Source organism: Aspergillus udagawae (genome assembly GCF_001078395.1).
Source record: "Aspergillus udagawae IFM 46973 DNA, scaffold_1, whole genome shotgun sequence".
In the NCBI taxonomy this organism is placed as follows: Eukaryota; Fungi; Ascomycota; class Eurotiomycetes; order Eurotiales; family Aspergillaceae; genus Aspergillus; species Aspergillus udagawae.
Window position 1 is genome coordinate 4,575,576 of NW_025091264.1, and position 19,171 is coordinate 4,594,746.

Sequence of the window (19,171 nt, forward strand, 5' to 3'; positions counted from 1 at the left end):
TCTCCGAGCGGAACCAAGCTCAAGTACAGTTGGTAGATTTCGGGAGTATCGTATGCAGTTACAACAGTCATGGCTCGCTTTATCGACTAAGTTGTCATACATGCTCTCAACTTTCCCTTTGTTGGCACAGATACGACCATAATTATTGCGTCTATGGCACTCAAGGCGATGCTCCCACTTTTCCTTTAGAACAAGTGTTCGCATGATGGGCAACATCTGAGCCTCAGGCAAATATAGGCTGAGGCACCTGGAGCTTTACAGCTGCCATAGATATCCATGGATCAATCTTTAGATACTCTTCTCACAAAGCTGTCAGAATGCGTTTATTTTGCTTATATTTGGGGTCCCTATTACATAGATCGGACGAACCAATCACAGCATAAATTGGAGCTTCCGCAACATCCGGCTTATGATGAATCAGCACAGAATCGGGTTGCATCAACAGTCAAGCAAGAATAATGTTCGCAATCGTGCATTCATCTTCGCAGCATTCCGCTCGCTCTGTGCCATGGTGGCCATTGTGAAGGTATATTGAATCCTCATTCGGTTCTCTCGCTCCGTACTCAATATATCTTTATGGTTTTGGCCTCCACCCCACCCGCGTCTCCCGGCGCGGAGGCCCGACAGCGCCCGCCTCGGTACCCCGGCGAGGACACAACCCCGACCAGTCGGAAGGAGATCCTGGGCTGGTACGCGTACGGAATCGCAGCTGAGGTCTTTGCTGTTTGTGGTGTAGGTACGCTAGCTTATTCTTCAATTTACTCTGGCTGTGAGAGCTCGTTTCTGATTTATCTGTTATGGAACAGGCTCATTCCTGCCACTCACACTAGAGCAACTGGCTCGCGAACGCGGAACCCTGCTGGCAAGCCACCTACCATGTGTAGGCTCTAGCTCGCCTTCTACAGCCCCTGGAAATGGAACGGCTACGGTAATGCTCAGACGCGATGGCACGGATAATGATCAGTGTGTGGTCAGCGTGTTGGGCCTGCAAGTCAACACTGCCAGTTTTGCCATGTACACGTTCTCGCTTGCGGTTCTTGTTCAGGCATTGACCTTGATCTCCTTCAGCGCGCTGGCTGATTACGGTGAGGACCATATTAATACCTTATTGGTAAGACGGTGCTGACGATAATGGCCTCCTGCGCAGAAAAAAACCGTAAAACCCTCCTCCTCGCTTTTGGATTCATTGGCTCGATGACGAGCATGTTGTTCGTCTTTATCGCGCCACCGGTCTATATCCTTGGATCACTTCTTGTCGTTGTCGGCGTGACCTGTCTTGGATCCTCGTTCGTCGTTCTCAATTCCTTTCTGCCTGTTCTGGTGGCCAATGACCCATCGATTCAGACCGCATACAAGGAGGAGGGGGAAGAGTTACCCCATCTCAACTCAAGCGGAGAGTTTGTGCGATCGGAAGATCTTGACGAAGACAACTCGAGGGATCCTGACGACCATTTTACGACTGGACATGGGAATAAGACAAAAGCGGCAGGTTCAGGTTCGCCTGAATTACAACTGTCCACTCGAATCTCCTCTAAAGGCGTTGGACTCGGCTATTGTGCAGCTGTTTTGGTACAAATACTCAGTATCTTGATGCTATTTGCGCTGTCGAAGACATCATTACCCCAAATCTCAGGGACTCTGCCTCTCCGGTTTGTGCTTCTTCTGGTTGGGATCTGGTGGTTCTCTTTCACTCTGGTCTGTCGGCGTTGGCTACGCGACAGACCAGGACCTCCCTTGGATTCTTCAAAAGGAGCAGCGAGTAACAGCCGGTGGCGCATCTGGCTGCGGCTGATTGGGTTTGCGTGGAAGTCATTGTGGAAGACGGTCAAAGTAGCAGTCAAACTTCGGGAAGTGATCATCTTCCTCGTTGCCTGGTTCCTTCTTTCGGACGCGATGGCGACGGTATCCGGCACGGCTATTCTATTTGCCCGCACTGAACTAAAGATGAGCACAACAGCCGTAGCACTACTGTCCATCACAGCTACCCTGTCAGGCATGGCCGGGGCCTTTCTGTGGCCAGTGGTTTCGCGGTGGCTCCGACTCAAATCCAATCACACTATTATGCTCTGCATCGCCCTATTTGAGGTTATACCTCTGTACGGCATGCTTGCTTACATTCCTCTCTTCAAGAAATGGGGTGTGATCGGGCTCCAACAGCCATGGGAAATTTTCCCGCTGGGGATTGTTCATGGCCTAGTATCTGGTGGACTGTCATCCTACTGCCGCTCCTTTTTTGGTCTGCTAATCCCCCCTGGTAGCGAGGCCGCATTCTACGCTCTGTATGCGGCTACGGACAAAGGAAGCTCGTTTATTGGTCCTGCCATTGTGGGAGTGCTGATCGATGCTACGGGCCAGGTGCGCTCGGGCTTCTTCTTTATTGCGGTCCTGATCCTCCTCCCCATACCGCTGATCTGGATGGTCAATGCAGAGAAGGGGCGGCAGGACGGATTAGCCATGGCAGACATATTAGAAAAGTCGCATGGAGAGCATGCCTCTGATTATGGAGGTCCTTCCGAAGAAGCCGAAGGACTGCTGGCTCGCAGTATATGACCAATCGGATTATGCGTCATGATAATGATTATGATGGAACCCTATATAGAGTGCTCATACCCCATGATTCCCTCCATAGACAGACATATGGACTGCTTCTGAACCACAATGGTCTCCAAGTCGAATTCACGTTGCCCTCATGCCTCAGTCATGGCTCATTGATCGTCGTTGAATTTTAAGTCGTTAGTCAAATCACCAGATTTCCAGGCGACCTCCACGAGATCGCAGCAGCCATAAGAGCTGGAGTCTGAAAGTCGCTCAAAATTGAGACAAAACTTTAGAGGTCACTCAACCGCATCAGGCCGCATCCCCGGGGAGACGCGCCAAACGCGCGTTGCCTCTAGTCAGCCCTGGTAATACTACACTCCTGTCACGACCAGGGAGCGAGAATGTTCATGTGGAGGCAGAGGGCAATGTTCCCTTTTGGTATACCCATGATCAATCAGTCGAATGAACACTGGCTCCTTATGAGATATATAATGCATTGTAATCGTTATATTTCTTCTATGTAGGTGAGGAAGGATCAAGGTAGATCGAATCAAGGAGACGCGGTAGTCATCTGGAACGTCTTGTGGATGTTGACCTGGTAACGGTCCCAAGAGTCCTCAGGAAGGCTCAGTTCCTCCTGGCTGCTGTGGCCGTCGTTCAGATGACTCCGCGCCATCGGCGACGAGATGGTGGTCACTACAACATTGGAAGATTCGTCCGGGAGGTCAGGGCGCCAGTAGCTTGGATTGTGAGGAGCCTTCTTTGGTGTATCATCCGGCAAACTAGAAAGCGGGTATTGTCTGTCACCGCGTTTGGCACTGCGTCTGTGACGACCTGACAGGTTGCCGTCCAGACACCAGCGGAACAGGGGGCGGAGAGTGGCAAGGCTGCCGGCTGTGATGCCGAGTCCGGTTTCCATTACGGACCAAATTGCGATTTGGTAGGTGGAGTCTATTCGCTAGACGTTAGCAGGGTCCATGGGTTGATCAGAAGTGTACTCACACAGAAAATCATCATCCCCGTAGTAATGAAGGAACGGGAATCGGATGATCACTGCAACACTCGCACTGAAGACGGGTGATTAGTCTGTGATGATGGCACCGGCGAACGAAATGGTTTGCCTGGTTATACTTACACAGCTCCCAAACCGAGAATCCCGCCAAGGGCGACCTTTGTCTTCCTATTCATCTGCAGGCCCCATACGAGCAGGGCGGGCATGGCGCCGAGAGTCAAATCGCAGAAGATGGTGAGCGTACTGTAGAGGTAGGCAATCGCCAAAAGAACTTTTCCGGACTGGCATGTTCCCGAACTGTGAGGGTCCACACGCTGCCAGAAATAGGAGACGGGATGGCAGTCCAGTAGCAGAATGAGACAGAACATGACTCCAATGACGATATCGAGGGCAATAATGGCCCACAGGATGATGCGATGCAATCTTCGCGCGGCTAGACGCAGGAGCGTCATGGATATGGATATTTTGGCGACAGTAGATGACCAAATATAAAGCATCTGACCGAGCCACCACCACTGTGGTGATTATCAGCAAGGCTATCCAGGGTACTGCGGAATACAACATACCAGTAGTGATTTTTTAAGCTCATCCATTGCCCCCGGACCGCTAAACTCAACCATTCTATGACCGACTCCGCTCATTGAGCCAACCATACAACAGGTGCCCAAGACTACGAAGAGTGACTGCCGAAATGTCAGCTTTCTCGTCATCAGATTATTCCAGGATCGTAATACCAAGGCAAGAACCATGAGAGCATCATCCCATCCGAAGGCTCGCACCAAGTACAAGCGAACAAAGCTACGTAGAACAACTGCGACGACCGAGATACCCATCATCACAACAGACACCACGAAGATCGCAAGCGCCCGGTCGACGAGGGGCAGAGAGCTGCCCATTGTGACGTTGTGAATTTTGCACTTGCCCAGCGCAGTCCTTTAGCCGATCGCGGAGAGAAATTTTATTTCTTCGTTATCAATAAAGAAGGGACGGGTAATCAATCCGAACGAGTACTTTGACGAGTGCCATAGTAGTCACGGGAGGAATAAAGACGCTGCCAGTCGGAAGGTGATTTCTGGGCACCTCTCTAGGAACCCGCCAGACTGGATATTCGGAGCTCATAAGAAAGCCGGCCCTTTGTGTAAGAGCCAGACCCGAAGAGCTGTCAAGCAAGCTATATGGCACATGGCACAAACAGATCTTTCGCTCTAGATCCATTGTCCTGCCCTGGGGTCCCGATTGTGGGGTCCAGTGATACGACCGTTTTCCACAATCTAATCCTTTCATGGCACCAAATCCGCGGGCCACGATACCCACGCGGCCGCGCCGACGAGGTTTGAGACCTCGAGAATTGTGAACTAGGAACGGAGGCGCAGGGATCTAGCCGCTCTAGAGGCCAAGTGGTGGGGGGGGCTAGGTAAGACTCGGGGCCTCTCAGGCTCATTTTTCTGCATGAAATCAGAATTGGTGAGGAGAGCCGAGGTTTGGGGTCAATCTCAGGTACAGGGTCTCTCACTGATCACTAGTTAGTGATAGTTAGTGGTAGTTCGTGGCAATGATAATCTGAAACCCGAAATCGACCCTAGTCTGTAGGCCCTAGCGTCTCGCCCACCAGTTGGATAACAGACGGCGGGTTTTGGAGTGCGGGCTCATCTCTTGCTGTATAAGCGAGTGCAACCTGATGACTATTCCTTTCGTATTGAGTTTTTGATAGAAGCGAATAGAAATTCAGATAGTCGTTTCATCTCTCCAAATCGCCCAGTATCACTCCTCTTCTTCACTCGTCAAACTAGGGAGACCGACGGGAACGTGCCAGGCTGCTCGCGTGTCTCTATTGATCTAAGAAGTGCGACCGAGTCATGTCAAGCCTCTAAACCCTCATTGAATTCTAACGAGTCAGGATGCGGGACACTATTCCGAGAAACGATAATTGCTATCAATCATTGGAAACTGTGGTGGGGCTGCGCGGACGATGAACAATATTAAAACTAGATTGAGCATCCGCTCCGTCCATGGTCGAGTCATTCTGTCGAACTTTCTTCGAAGCAATGCGAATCTGGACTCAAAGATCAGCGGCTCCTAACATGATTGAAACGAGGTTAGCCAATGTGTGACATTGTGGCGTGTCAAGGGTAGAACACTGAAGCTTTTTTTTCCTAGTGTTGTCTCAGTCACCTTTCTTTTGATTACTGGTGCTTATTCAATGGAGATATGATGGTTTGATCATTTCCGATGGTAGAAGAGACGGAGTTCTTGGTGAGAAAGCATCTCCTGCCCAACCACACCATAAAACTCAAATCATCCTCACCATAAGACTACTTTCCTCCTCTAAACAATCCGCTCTTAAGAGGTCACGTCTGCCGAGGTTGAGAAGTAACGTTAAGGTACCTGCTATTGCAAGCTACAAGCCTGGGCAACTTTCTTGAAGACAAAAAAATATTTCTAGAAGCATTCGAGACATTCCGATCTGATTGACCCAGCAACACGCCGTGAACGAATAGAGACAGACTCTTGTAGAACCCTGTCATCAATCAGCACTAATAACGCAAGCAATGGTTGCAGTCCATGATACGTTCTTCTGATTGGCGTACTCCGTAAGTGTCTACGTAGGTATCTCAGCCGCAGTCCGTGAGACATGGATTGGCGGTCTAGGGTCGTATTCCTTCGTCGTCAACATGAACTGACGCCTACACAACTCTCGCCATCAATTCTTCACTTCATCGTCAAATTAAAAGCTACAAGTCGCAAGACCAAATGACCGTCGAGCAACACACGTCGCCGTGGGACAACTTCGTTGCCAAACATGGCAACATCGAATTCGTTTGGCTACAATTCATGTCCTATCGCAGTCTAATCTATACGCGCATGTTCCCCATGAACAAATTCAAAGACATGGTACAAAAGGGCAAATTTATCACCATCCCCGAAGTCGCACTTATCCTGGGTCCCGGTGATGTTATCCCCGAAGACGGCTCGCCGGCGTCGGGTAAATTCTGGCTGCGGCCAGATTTCGACACCGTATATTGCCAGCCAGGGTCCAATGGAACTCGAGCGGTCATTATGTGCGACTTTGTAGACGATGAAGGCACGCCGACCAGGAAGTGCGCGAGGTCGCAGCTGAGAGCGCTGGAAGAGACGCTGGTGAGCGAGCTGGAGTGCTCGGCATTGGTCGGTTTTGAAATCGAGGTGATGTTCATGCGAGTCGAGAAGAGCGACGGGGTCGTGCGGTTCTCCATGGCCAATTACGAGCATTCGTGGTCCAGTATGACCGCCGAGGACGAGTCGATGCTGGAGATGCTGGAGACCATTGCGCGAAAGCTGGCTATGGCAGATGTTCCCTTGGAGCAGTTCCATGCCGAGGCGGCACCAGGTCAATGGGAGTTTGTCCTGCCGCCTGCGAGGCCCATCCAGGCCGCTGATATGCTGATCAGGGCTCGTGAGACCATTAAACGAGTTGCAACCTCATTCGGGTATCATGCTACTGTGTATTCGCGCCCATCACCTGTCCATCCCGGTAACGGGGGTCACGTACATTTGTCAGTAAGTTCTGTGGGTGAATCAGAGAATTGGGTCCGAAAGGCAGAATCCTTCTTCGCAGGTATCATGAGCCATATGCCCGCCATCATGGCGTTCTCCTTGCCTCAAGATATCAGTTACAGTCGTGTCGCAGCTGGGATTTGGAGCGGGGGCGAATACGCCTGCTGGGGGTGGGAGAACAAGGAGGTTCCACTTCGTCGCATCGAGGAGAATCATTTCGAGTTCAAGCTGGCTGACGGCCTCGCAAATCCTTATCTCACCTTGTCCGCAATGATCGCCGCTGGAATCGAAGGGATGCGAAATCAAGAGCGTCTGCAGGGAGGTGACTGCGTGACATCTGCATCAGCGCTGTCGCCAGGCGAGCGGCAGGCTCTGGGAATCACTACGATGCTGCCGAAATCACTCGACGAGAGTTTGAATATCTTGGAAAGCGACATTGCGTTACGCAAACTGTGTGGCCCAGTGATCATCAGCACATATGTGTTAGTCAAGCGAACGGAGGCAAAGATACTGCGCCAGATGGTCGAGGACGATCGAAAAACTTGGCTGATCGCGAGGTACTAAGCAGACAGCTTGCCTTTTGACAAATAGAATTCTAGAGGGAACCTACAGGAGGGTGGTGGCGGACTGCGGAGAAAACACAGCTGGTGTTTGACAGTGTTGGGTCTATAGGAGGCAGCCTGTGGTGAATGGAGCGCCGTACTTAAGAGTTGTAAGATACTAGACAGACACCATGCAGCAACAGAGTTCTCAAGGTCCAACTACCCTGCTCTTATAACTCTTATAATATCTAAAAGCAAACCCCATATGATACGAGCAAGAATATTCTGCGGTCTCTTGATTGCCTGTTCGGCTGCTTCAGTCCATATCCACGACGACAGCACAAGACAAGCTGCATAAGATGGAGATCTGGGCGTATTGCAACCGGAATTTGAAGGGAACGGCGAGGGCGTCACGCGCTCACTTGAAGCGACAGCCAAGGAAGGACAGGAAGCAGATGTGATGTTGCCTACCGATCAGCGGTTAATCAAGCAGTCGATCAGTTTCAAACACAGGCTCTGAAAGCAGCTGCGGCCTGCGGGGATGTGGCTATTGTCGAGGATCTCTTGAAGGAAACCCAGCACTGGTGGACCACGCCGACATGGAAGCAGCGCTACGTAAAGCTGCTGGAGACGGCCAAGTGATCATCGTCCGACTCATGCTCGAGTGCGGTGTTAATCCTGGGGCACCGCACCACGAATTCTAGTACTGGAAATCCTGGACAGATGGCAAAAAGCAGCATCCATTTCGAAGCCCTAGGATATCCAAGCAATGTGTGTTGAAAATGGCCATATGCAACAAACGCCGCCGAGCCTGTGACCACGAGGCCCATGATGAGGTCGGACTGTTTGCGACGGCCGTCTAAAGGGCAAATATCTCCATCTGCTGACATGATTGGAGTGTATAATGAAACACCAACACAGTATATCTGTTCTAAGTATTTCAGGACGTACCTTTAGGTCACCTTCGATTTCCATTATAATATCCAATACCCCCAATGTCTCGAAATACTAGAAACCACTTGACAATCAGCTACATTTGGTGATGGTCTAATAGGGACGTCGATGCTGATCCATGGTTTAAAGGTGATCAACCAAATTCGACAGTTCCAGAATATTCAAAATTATAAGCTTACTCCAGATTATCAAGTAAGGTTTGTGTATATTTTCCACTTTGGTTCGGCCAGTCTGTCTCAATAATTCCCGCAATGGAGTGGGTTGATGAGTTAGACTTACCTGTTACCTCGTTATTCTGGAGCATGATATCACCCATTAGAAACTCCTTATTATACTCGGTCCGGTTACATTTTGGATTGATCAGATTAGCTGAATCTGCTAAATCCAATTAAAGCTAATACCTGCCATCACTCGCCCACCTGATGTCGGGGTTGGTGGACGCAGTGCGTATGCGACTGCGCCGGCCAGCAGAAGCAAGTCCATAACATACCACATGGTGGAGGATGCTCGGAGAAGCAACCAAAGTCAGGGATGTGTATGATAGCATCATGGTAGACATGACTCCGTCTCGAGGACGGTCTGGGGGGTAATATGCGCAGGCCTTATTGCAGGGAAACAACATACGACCTAATCGTATGCTACCGCAAGGCTGCGCGTGTGCTGTCCGACTGCAGGAGTAACTAAGCGGCATTGCTCGCCTAGTAGTTGTGGTAACCCCATCGCAAGCCCTGTTGAACTGTCAGAGAAGGATGCAGTGCCTTAGGAGTTGGTTGTCCGGATCAGATCCAAATGTAGAAGGTAAACCATTGAAGATGGATGATACATCATGGAGGAAGCAGATTGGAGACTCAGCTTCAAGCAAACAGACTAACAGCGTCGAAGAGGGAATACCCTCAGCCACAGACATAGCCACAGCGAGCCACATGAGACTAGACGTACTGATCCATGTACTACGTACTGCTATATGTGGAGTTGGGAGCTTGACTCTCTTGGCCAGTGGATCATCTGCCGTTTAACTGCTGGACTAGATTGTGTAGCGTTGTTCAGGCCGGAGATAACGCAAATATATCCTTCTATTTATCTCTCTGGTCTGATATGTCAATACAATGATAAATCAGCCGTTATATATAAATCTACTCCGCCAATCCACAGCCTTGCATATGTTATTATGCCAGCAATGCATTCTTATGCATACTGTTTCCGAGCAGCAACTAAGGTGAACGCTGAAGCTCGCGTAAATCTGTTGGCCTTGGTGGTTGTGATGCTCTTGGCGCGGACATGCCCGCATCCATCCCTACATCACTCCTTGTACCACTGTGCATCGCGGGGTGCATCTGCCATCCAGCAGATGCAGCTGTTCCATCTAGCGACATCGTTATTACTATCATCACAGTGGCTTAGGATTGCTTCACAAAGCCGTTCCGTCAAATCCAATCTGGCCGAGGCATTCTCAGATCGGCCGGGTCCGATGGAAGAGCCTGAACCAGCACAGTGGAGAATCAACTACAATACTAGACTAACAAGCGGGGAACAGCCTTTATTGGCTCGACCGTCCCGAGAATATCTGCTGTTCGCTTCTGGGCATTTTGTCGGCTCGATTTCTCTTACTCTTTCGAATGCTACGATTCGTGAGTTTGTGGCTGCTCCCTGAACCGTGCTGCAGGGCCACTCTAGTCCCACTCAACTCTGGGGAAGACAGGGAAGAACCTCAGAATGAATGTGGCATCCCCATCCTCCATCTGGGGAAAAAACCCTGAAGGCAACGGGAGACGTGAGCACCGATGATCAGCCAGACAACAGCCCCAAGCGAAATTCTGGGGAATCCTGGATTCCTACTCCACTTAGTTTATCACCTCCCCCCGGCGCCCGCCGATGACCGTACAGAATGGACATCTGGTATATAAATGCAATTGACATTTCTGACAATGTGTGATCCCTCAGAGCGGGGCATTGAAGAGCCTTATAGCTGTTTGTGTTTCAGAATCGTCCGTTGATGAGATTGAGATACCTGCGGTACTTGCATATACTGCACCATTGAAATGGCGCCCTATTTTGGCCTCCGTGGCTCTGCCTTGAGCCGGGCCATCATCTGTCTAGTTGTGTGCCCGGCCTTTGTCACCTATGGATATAACCTGAGCGTGGCCGGTGGCTTGTTGACGCTCGAATCGTTCGTCAAGACCTTTCCCCAGATTGATACGGTACATACCACGGGGGCTCAGCAGCATTACAACTCCACCATTCAAGGTATGTCCACTGCATCCAACGTTGGAATAAGGACTAACGATTATAGGAACCGTCGTGGCCCTGTTCACCGTCGGGGGTATACTCGGCTCGCTGTCATGCATTTACCTAGGTGACCGCCTGGGTCGTCGAAAGGTGATCTTTCTTGCATCCGGCGTGACAATCGTCGGCGCAGTTCTTATGGCCACAGCATTCGACTTTGCCCAGTTCATCGTGGCACGACTGATTCTTGGTGTGGGTACGGGGGCATATCTGGCAACGGTGCCCGTGTGGCAGTCGGAGATCTCGAAAGCCAGCAAACGGGGTGCCCATGTGGTGACTGACGGCATCTTCATTGGCATTGGCGTCTCCCTGTCCCTCTGGATCGACTTTGGCTTCTACTTCATCAAGGGCAACTCGGTCTCGTGGCGGTTCCCCCTCGCCTTTCAGATTGTCTTGCTGTTAATCGTGATGGTGTTCATCGTGATCTTTCCCGAATCGCCCCGGTGGCTGGTCAAAAGGGGCCGGATTCAGGAAGCCCAAGAGATCCTTGCCGCGCTGGCCGATGTGGAGCCGGACTCGGACTCGATCAGCGCGGACATCCGTGACATTGAACTATCGCTGTCCATCTGCGGCAATGGCTCGTTCAAGAGCATGCTCACGATGGGCGAGCAGCGGCTGTTCCATCGCACCCTTCTCGCGGCAGGCGGGCAGATGTTCCAGCAGATGTGCGGGATCAACCTGACCAGCATGTACGCCACCACCATCTTCGAGCAGTACCTGGGCATGAGCGCGGTCAATTCGCGCATCCTGGCAGGAGCCATGTGCCTGACACAGCCACTGGGCGGGTTCCTGGCTTTCTTCACAATCGACCGGCTGGGACGGCGGCCCCTGATGCTGTGGAGTGCGGCCGCTATGTCCCTCTCCATGGCCGTCCTGGCGGGGACCACCTCGGTGACGGGTAACACGGGCGCGACAGTCGTCGCCGTCATCTTCCTGTTTGTCTTCCAATTCATCTTCACCGTCGGCTACTCGGGCCTGACGTTCCTGTACGCGACCGAGGTCGCACCCCTGCAGCTGCGCGCGGCCATCAGTGCCGTCTCCACGGCCGCCGTGTGGACCTTCAACTTCCTCCTTGCGCAGGTGACGCCCGTCGGGTTCAACTCCATCGGGTACCAGTACTACATCATCTTCGCGGTGCTCAACGCAGCTATCGTGCCGACCGTCTACGTTTTCTTCCCTGAGACCAACGGCCGCACCCTCGAGGAGATCGACGAGATCTTCATCCGGTCGAAGAGCATCTTCGACCCGCCCCGCGTGGCTCGCAGCCTGCCCCGGATGCATTTTGCCGAGGTGGTTGATGTCGCGACGGACTCGGGGGACGACAAATTAACCAAAGCCTGATCCTTCAGCTATTTGACGTCGCGGGGGATTGATTGGATTGGATCCTGAGGAATTCGCCCAAGTGTCGGACCAGCGGTCCGCTGGATAAATGCAGGACATTATCAATCAGATGATGCTATTAACCCCGTATCTGATTGGGAATATAAGACGCAGATCATCTGGTATGAATATGATTGACGAACGGTATGACAAGATGCAGGCCATTCTAGATTACTTTATTTTACTCTTATTTGAATTCTGAAGGATGTTGATGAAACACCTGAACATAACCGACACTTGTCGTCAATTTAGCCGTTTCAGCATGGAGACACTCTTGTATATAAAGCAGACATCACACCGTCGCTCTCCATGTCTGTCCAATCCAATCGATAGCCTTGAATAAACACTACATCGTATCAAATAGACAAGATGAAATCCTGGCTGTTGTTCCTTCCCCTCGTCCGCTGCGACGTGCTCTGGAACGGCTTTTTCGACGCCAACTTCACCGTCGACCACTTTGACAAATGTACCTTTCTTCATATTTATTCCACGTACTCATACTGAGAATGAAATGTAGGGTCCTGGTCCAACCAAATCCCCCCATACCAATGGTACATCCACGGCTCGCAGCCCACATCCCATTACCTAGGCCTGTCCCCGGACTTCAAGAACCCGGCGTCCAAAGTCGATGCCCAGGGCATCCGGATCACTATCGTAGGCCCTTCCCTCCATTATCCCCTTTCTAATCTAACGAGAAACTGACGAGGAAAGGACAAAACCTCCTCGTGGAACGGCCAAACAATGATGCGCAGCGAGATCATCCCCCAGCGGGCCCAGACAACCACCAACCTGGGCCAGGGCCATCTCTACTACCATTTCTCGGTGTCGACGCGCAAGACCAACGCCCCGGATCCGAGCCTCGAGCATCAGATTGCGTTTTTTGAGGTACCCCGCCCCCCATCAACTTCCCTATAGTGTGACACGGCTGATGAGGAAATGGGCAGAACCACTTCACGGAACTCAAGTACGGACGGCTCAGCGGCACCGCCGACGATAATACGCTGCGGTGGATGGTGAGCGGGCAGACCAAGTGGTCGACTCCGCTAGTCGCGGGGACATGGTACAACTTTGCGTACGATATCGACTTTGGCGCGAAGACGGTGGGCCTGTGGGCGTCGACGGGGGCGGAGGCGCTGAAGAAGGTCGTGCAGAACGTGGGTGCGAATACGTTCACCAATTCCCAGGACTGGCATGTGGGAGAGCTGAGGCTGGATAATGGGGCCAACGCGCCGGCCGAGGATTGGTTCTGGTCGGGGGTTTATGTGGAGAGTGGGACGGTGACTACGGATGTGGCTGGGCCTTCTGCTCATTGATTGCGAGCGAAGCGTAGCATGGCTTATAAAATAGTGGAATTGAATTGGAAGGTGGATAGTGAGCTATTAACGAATGCAGTAACCCCCGTCAATGAGCAGGTCCGTCCCGGTCATGTAGGAACTGGCATCGCTGCACAAGTACACGTACGCGCCCTTGAGCTCCTTTGCGTCTCCGTTGCGGCCCATGGGAATCATACTCAGCCACAGGTCCTGCGTCTTCTTGTCCACGAAATCCGACAGGCCGGTATCGATGTAACCCGGCGAGATACTGTTGACGCGCGCAAAATCCCTCCACTCGTTCGCCAGCGACTTGGCAAAGTGAATGCACCCTGCCTTGGCAACATTGTAGCTCGTCTGCTCCTGCGGAAAGTTCGCAATGTGGCCGGACATACTGCTCGTGATGACGAAGCTGCCCTTGCCGCGCTGCTTGAAGTGCGGGCCGACAGCCTTGGCGCAGTAGAACGTGCCCGTCAGATCCGTCTGAATCACCTCTGTCCAGTCCTGTACGGACCCGTCCAGGATCCCCGAGCTGGCGGTGCGGCCGGCATTCGCGACGAAGGCGTCGATCTGCCCGAACTCGGCGATGACGTCCGCGACCAGCTTCTGGACGCTCTCCCAGTCGCCCACGTTGCACTTGTAGGCTTTGGCCTTGACGCCGTAGGTTTTGGCGATCTCCGCTGCGTTCTTCTCGCCGCCTTCGGGGCGGGAGGCGTATGTGAGGGCGATGTTGGCGCCCATTTCGGCGCAGCCGCGTGCGGCTTCGATGCCCATGCCGCGGGGGCCGGAGGCGCCGGTCACCACCACGGTCTTGCCCTTGAGGCTGAGGAGGTCGAGGAGGGAGGAGGCGGCGGGGACGGGAATCGGCATTTTGACGGTAGTATATTTATAAAACTTGAATAGATCTTCAGATGATTATGATTGTAGATAGCAGAAATGTAGAAAAGATGGGTAGTTTATATACCCCGGAACCAGCGGACGAGTGATGGCATTGATGATGTCATGACGTGGGTAACGGGGCATTGAATGGAGGGGCCATCGTAGCACCCTAAGCGGTCGCTGCCCCTCGCAGAAAACATCATCATCAGCAAAGCATCAGCAAAGCATGATGAAAAGTCTTTTAATGGGTCCTCTGTTGTTCTGATGCATCTGATTGCTCTGTGAGGGTTGCTAAGTTCTTAGTCAATCCTTGCTAAGCGCTATCCCGGTTGGGATATGATGCACTCACCCCCACCATTTGCTAGCTGCTTGAAAGTTTATGACATAAGTAAGCGTGATCCTTACCAAGAAAGCCAGCTTGAATTGAGTTGGAGACGAGGTAGAGAGGGTAACGTACCCAGTGTTGGGGTAACGGAACAGTGGAACAGTGGAACCCATGATGGAAATGTTTGTTGCTGTGATGTAACCCCCAAATTCTATGAAGTATATAATACAAGTATATGAATCAAGTGGTTAGACTCTCGTCGCTTTCTCCCCGCTTTGTGGGATGGCTCCCTGTAATAATCGTGGTTGTGACGCCCTGATACTCTTCGTCCGCCATTCCCGTCCACAGTCGACGTGCGTCTTCGCCCCCTTCTTCGGGTTTCGACCGGCGCGTGAGCCCCTTGGGCATGTTGCCGGATAGCGGAAATGAGCCCGGTTGTCGTTGATGACTTCGTGAGGCCGAAGAGCCATCACGAAGGAAGCGAACCAGAGGACGTAGGGTGGTCAGCGAACCTGCCGTGATGCCCAGTCCGGCCTCGACGTTACTCCAGATTGAGATCTATCCAGTCAGCTTTTACTTGGCCATCCTCGGGGAGTGATATCGCTCACTTGGTAGGTTGCATAGAAAAAGTCGGGATCCTTGTAATTGTGAATAAACGGAATTCGAACAATGACTGCCGCGCTGGCAATGCACCCGATCCCCAAAATCCCTGCAATGGCCATCTTCGTCCGGGCGTTCATCCGCAGAGACCAGATGATGAATACGGGCAATATTCCAATCGTGAAATCGGTGACGGCCGCACCCACGCTGTAGGTATACGCAATGGCAATGAGGATATCCGTATCGAGGCATGACCCCGGCTTGGTGGATCGGTTCCAGAAGTAGTCGACCGGTTTACATTCGAAGATGGTGAAAAAGAAGAAGAGAAGGCCCACAAGCAGGGTCAGGCCCATGGCGGCGTAGAGGATGAGCATGTGCACTCGGTTAATGGTGATGCGCAGGAGGGAGATGATGATGGACATTTTGGCGACGACGCAGGTGATGACATAGAAGACTTGACCGAGCCACCAGAACTTGTATTGTCAGCATATGTGGTTGCCCTTTCGACCTAGGATGAAGCATACCAAAAAAGCTCGACGGATATGGTCCGGGTGCGTAAGAAAGTATTTATTCTTCTGGCCCATCCCATAGGAGCAACCAACAAGAGTACAAATGGCGAATGCTAGGTTGAGGGCCTTACTCGTCAGTTCGCTGCTGGACGAGATCAATTGCAGTGAAAAGACCTACCATGGCGGCGACCATTGTCCAGTCATCCAGGCCAAAAGCGCGCACTATACGCGCGCGAACGAAACATCGCAGGCCCACGGTGACCAGCGACAGGGCCAGAAAGACAGAGGTGGCGGTAACAATCGCCTCACTGTGACTGTCGACCATGGTGATGCCGAGACATGGGTGATGGCCGGCTTGAAGAGAGTCAGGTCAGACAAAGTATGGCACAGAGAGCGACCGAGTCATTAATAAAAAAGATAATCTGTAGACAATCGGCAGTTGAGAAAATTCTATTCTGATAAGCCAGAGGTTATTATTGCGACTCGTGCGGCGTGCCACGGATGCCATCCGTCTGTGCCAGAGGCCCAGGCGCTGGCGGTTTTATGGTACGGAGGACTCCGTTCTCGTCCTAGGGTTGATGCGAGGCACACAAACTCTTTGGATTGCCGCGGAATACGAAGTTCGGCGAAGAGCTCAGAGAGACTCCTGTTTTGCCATCGATTCGGAGAGATCGAGATCTGGATCATCAACAACATTAGCAGTGATCAAACTCGCCCTCAGTGTGGAATGGCCAATATGGACTTGGAAGGAAACGGACCAGGACCATGTGGGATCCCCTAATTCCCCTCGTGTGGTTCATTACCCAGTTGGTATATTGCAGATCGGGTCATTTGGAAGCAAGCCACGAATGAACGCGTTTCTGGTGGGGATTGAGGTCGAAACCACAAATGTCAGAGGCGAGTCCTCAAGTCTTGACCAGCAGTTCCTGTGTGGGTGTCGATTGGTCTGTGTAGAAAGCTCCGTTGAGAGCCGCAGCAGGGGAAGCTCTTCAGGGGAAAACGTCCGGATCTAACAAAGTTAAACGCCATTAGTCTTGATAATTTCATTACTTAATGAGCCATGTGGTCTGGACTTGAATATGAGATACATGGAACGATTGTGTGTTTCCAATAGTTTCGTCGGTCCTTCAATAATCATAATAAGAATACAATATGACAAACCCTAGTTGATTTTGATTTGCTTGGTCTGCTGCCATATATGACATGACATACTCAATAGTTCGCTTCATCCCAGTCGACGGCGTATATCCGGAATCCTTGAGAAGTCGACATTCGGGCTATCGAAGACAAAGAAGGTAATCTTACGATATTATTGAATTATATCCAGAGTTTGCACCATGTGTTCGCACTGGTTTCCCATCAAGTCTCTCGGCCTAAAGGATTCAACCTTAAATCCATTTTGGCTTCCTTAGTCCATTGCTGATCGCTGGAGAGGATACCACATACATGATTACTAGCTACAAGCGAGGTGCGTATTTGGATTGATTATAATTGATAATTGATACGGACTATTGAATCCAGTTCTCTTGAACTTTGATCAAAGTCGTGACTGCCAAGAGAGGATCCTCTATTATTGAATTTCCAGGACTGATGCTGATTGCCGGTACGACTGCGATGTGAGCCGACTTTACTCCGTAGCCAGGCACAGTCTTTATCCCTTACTGACTTGAGATATCTCAATTCCTAAGTGTTGTACCGCCATGATAGATATATATGAATATTATCCGTCATATAAGCTATTTCTATGCTCAGACGATTGTCTTGCTGACCTCCCAGCCTCAGCTATCAGAAGAGAGTGCGGGGAACTGATGTAATGAACCTCGGTTGTCTGAGAAGACTGAGATGAGATAAAAGCATCGGATTGATTAACGTAATCAACCACCGAGCGACGAATACCCCCGAGCGACGAATTTCTCCCTGGGTCAACCACTTCCTTTCTTTAATGCGTTCTTTTATCATCACCACTATTAAAAATGCCTTTATCTCAAGAAAATCGGATACAAATGGCAATTGCAGCCATTAAGAATAAAAAAATTAAGTCAGTACTAAGCGCTGCAGAGACCTTTAGCGTGCCTGAGCCTACCCTTCGCGCTCGCCTCAATGGAAGAAAACCACGCTCAGAAACACGTGCCAATGGCCATAAATTAACAGCTCTGGAAGAAGAAGTTCTTACCAAGCGTCTACTAGATGCAGATAAACGGGGCTTTTCAATTCGACCAGAGTTCCTACGTGGAATGGCGCAGATATTACTCCATGAGCGTACACAGGATCCTACCGCAACCATTGGTGTCAACTGGGCATATAAGTTTATTAAACGCCATCCAGCCCTTCGCACACGATATAACCGGAGGATTACATACCAGCGTGCAAAGCAGGAGGATCCAAGGGTTATAAAACAGTGGTTTACAACTGTGCATGAGGCTATTCAAGAATACGGCATCCATGAGGATGACATCTGGAACTTTGATGAGACTGGCTTTGCAATGGGACTCTGTACAACTTCTAAGGTTATCACTGCAGTGGATCGCAGTGAGAGACCCCGTACTATCATTCAGGGTAACCGCGAATGGGTTACAATAATTGAATGTGTGAGCTCAAAGGGGGTTTCTATACCACCAGTGGTTATCTTAAAGGGGAAAGAGCAACAGGCTACCTGGTATCAAGAATCAGCAGTTCCTCAAAGCTGGTTAATTGCAATGAGTGATAATGGCTGGATAACTGATATAATAGGCCTTCGCTGGCTTAAAGAGGTGTTTGAGCCATACTCAAGGCAGCATTCAACTGGTGCAAAGAGATTACTTATTCTTGATGGCCATTCTAGTCATCAAACTGCAGAATTTGATGCATTCTGCAAGGAGAATGCAATCATCTGCCTTTGCATGCCACCACATACTTCTCACCTTCTGCAACCATTGGATGTTGGTGTTTTTGGTCCACTAAAGCGCGCATATGGGAAGTTAGTTGAAGGAATAATGGTTGCTGGCAATAACCATATTGATAAGGAAGACTTCCTACACCTATACCCATCTGCGCGTGAGAGGGTCTTCATCCAGAAGAATATACACAGTGGCTTTACAGGTGCTGGTCTTAAACCACTTAATGAAGACCGGGTGCTTGAAAAGATTACTTTTCAACTTCGTACACCAACACCACCAATTCTTGAAGGCTCTATATCATCTGCTTTTCAGACTCCTCAGAATCCTCGGCAACTAGATAAAAAGGTCCGCAGCCTACAGAGAAGTCTTCAGAAAAGAAAGCTTTCTAGCAGTCCAGTATCCCATATCCAACATCTTGAAAAGGCTGCA

General features: G+C 50.9%; 7 protein-coding genes across 7 annotated transcripts; 4 read left to right on the forward strand and 3 right to left on the reverse strand.

Annotated features, from left to right (window-relative positions):
- Nucleotides 1-576: 576 nt before the first annotated feature.
- Aud_001495 (MFS transporter) lies at nt 577-2,550 on the forward strand (the record flags this gene model as incomplete). Its single annotated transcript, XM_043286993.1, has 3 exons — nt 577-736; nt 807-1,085; nt 1,148-2,550. 3 exons carry the CDS (start codon nt 577-579, stop codon nt 2,548-2,550), a joined length of 1,842 nt encoding a protein of 613 aa, XP_043142928.1.
- Nucleotides 2,551-3,088: 538 nt separating this feature from the next.
- On the reverse strand, nt 3,089-4,446 carry Aud_001496 (uncharacterized protein; the record flags this gene model as incomplete). Its single annotated transcript, XM_043286994.1, has 5 exons — nt 3,089-3,489; nt 3,541-3,605; nt 3,674-4,065; nt 4,117-4,233; nt 4,285-4,446. 5 exons carry the CDS (start codon nt 4,444-4,446, stop codon nt 3,089-3,091), a joined length of 1,137 nt encoding a protein of 378 aa, XP_043142929.1.
- A 1,855-nt stretch (nt 4,447-6,301) lies between these two features.
- Aud_001497 (FluG family protein) lies at nt 6,302-7,648 on the forward strand (the record flags this gene model as incomplete). The annotated part of the gene is made up of 1 exon (XM_043286995.1): nt 6,302-7,648. One exon carries the CDS (start codon nt 6,302-6,304, stop codon nt 7,646-7,648), a length of 1,347 nt encoding a protein of 448 aa, XP_043142930.1.
- Nucleotides 7,649-10,619: 2,971 nt separating this feature from the next.
- Nucleotides 10,620-12,204, forward strand: Aud_001498 (putative MFS sugar transporter; the record flags this gene model as incomplete). The annotated part of the gene is made up of 2 exons (XM_043286996.1): nt 10,620-10,824; nt 10,871-12,204. 2 exons carry the CDS (start codon nt 10,620-10,622, stop codon nt 12,202-12,204), a joined length of 1,539 nt encoding a protein of 512 aa, XP_043142931.1.
- Nucleotides 12,205-12,612: 408 nt separating this feature from the next.
- Aud_001499 (glycoside hydrolase family 131 protein) lies at nt 12,613-13,556 on the forward strand (the record flags this gene model as incomplete). The annotated part of the gene is made up of 4 exons (XM_043286997.1): nt 12,613-12,709; nt 12,761-12,897; nt 12,955-13,128; nt 13,188-13,556. The coding sequence occupies 4 exons, from the start codon at nt 12,613-12,615 to the stop codon at nt 13,554-13,556; spliced, it is 777 nt and encodes a 258-aa protein (XP_043142932.1).
- A 66-nt stretch (nt 13,557-13,622) lies between these two features.
- Nucleotides 13,623-14,423, reverse strand: Aud_001500 (SDR family oxidoreductase; the record flags this gene model as incomplete). Its single annotated transcript, XM_043286998.1, has 1 exon — nt 13,623-14,423. One exon carries the CDS (start codon nt 14,421-14,423, stop codon nt 13,623-13,625), a length of 801 nt encoding a protein of 266 aa, XP_043142933.1.
- A 574-nt stretch (nt 14,424-14,997) lies between these two features.
- Nucleotides 14,998-16,191, reverse strand: Aud_001501 (putative integral membrane protein; the record flags this gene model as incomplete). The annotated part of the gene is made up of 4 exons (XM_043286999.1): nt 14,998-15,315; nt 15,366-15,830; nt 15,882-15,992; nt 16,045-16,191. The coding sequence occupies 4 exons, from the start codon at nt 16,189-16,191 to the stop codon at nt 14,998-15,000; spliced, it is 1,041 nt and encodes a 346-aa protein (XP_043142934.1).
- Between the last annotated feature and the right edge of the window lie 2,980 nt (nt 16,192-19,171).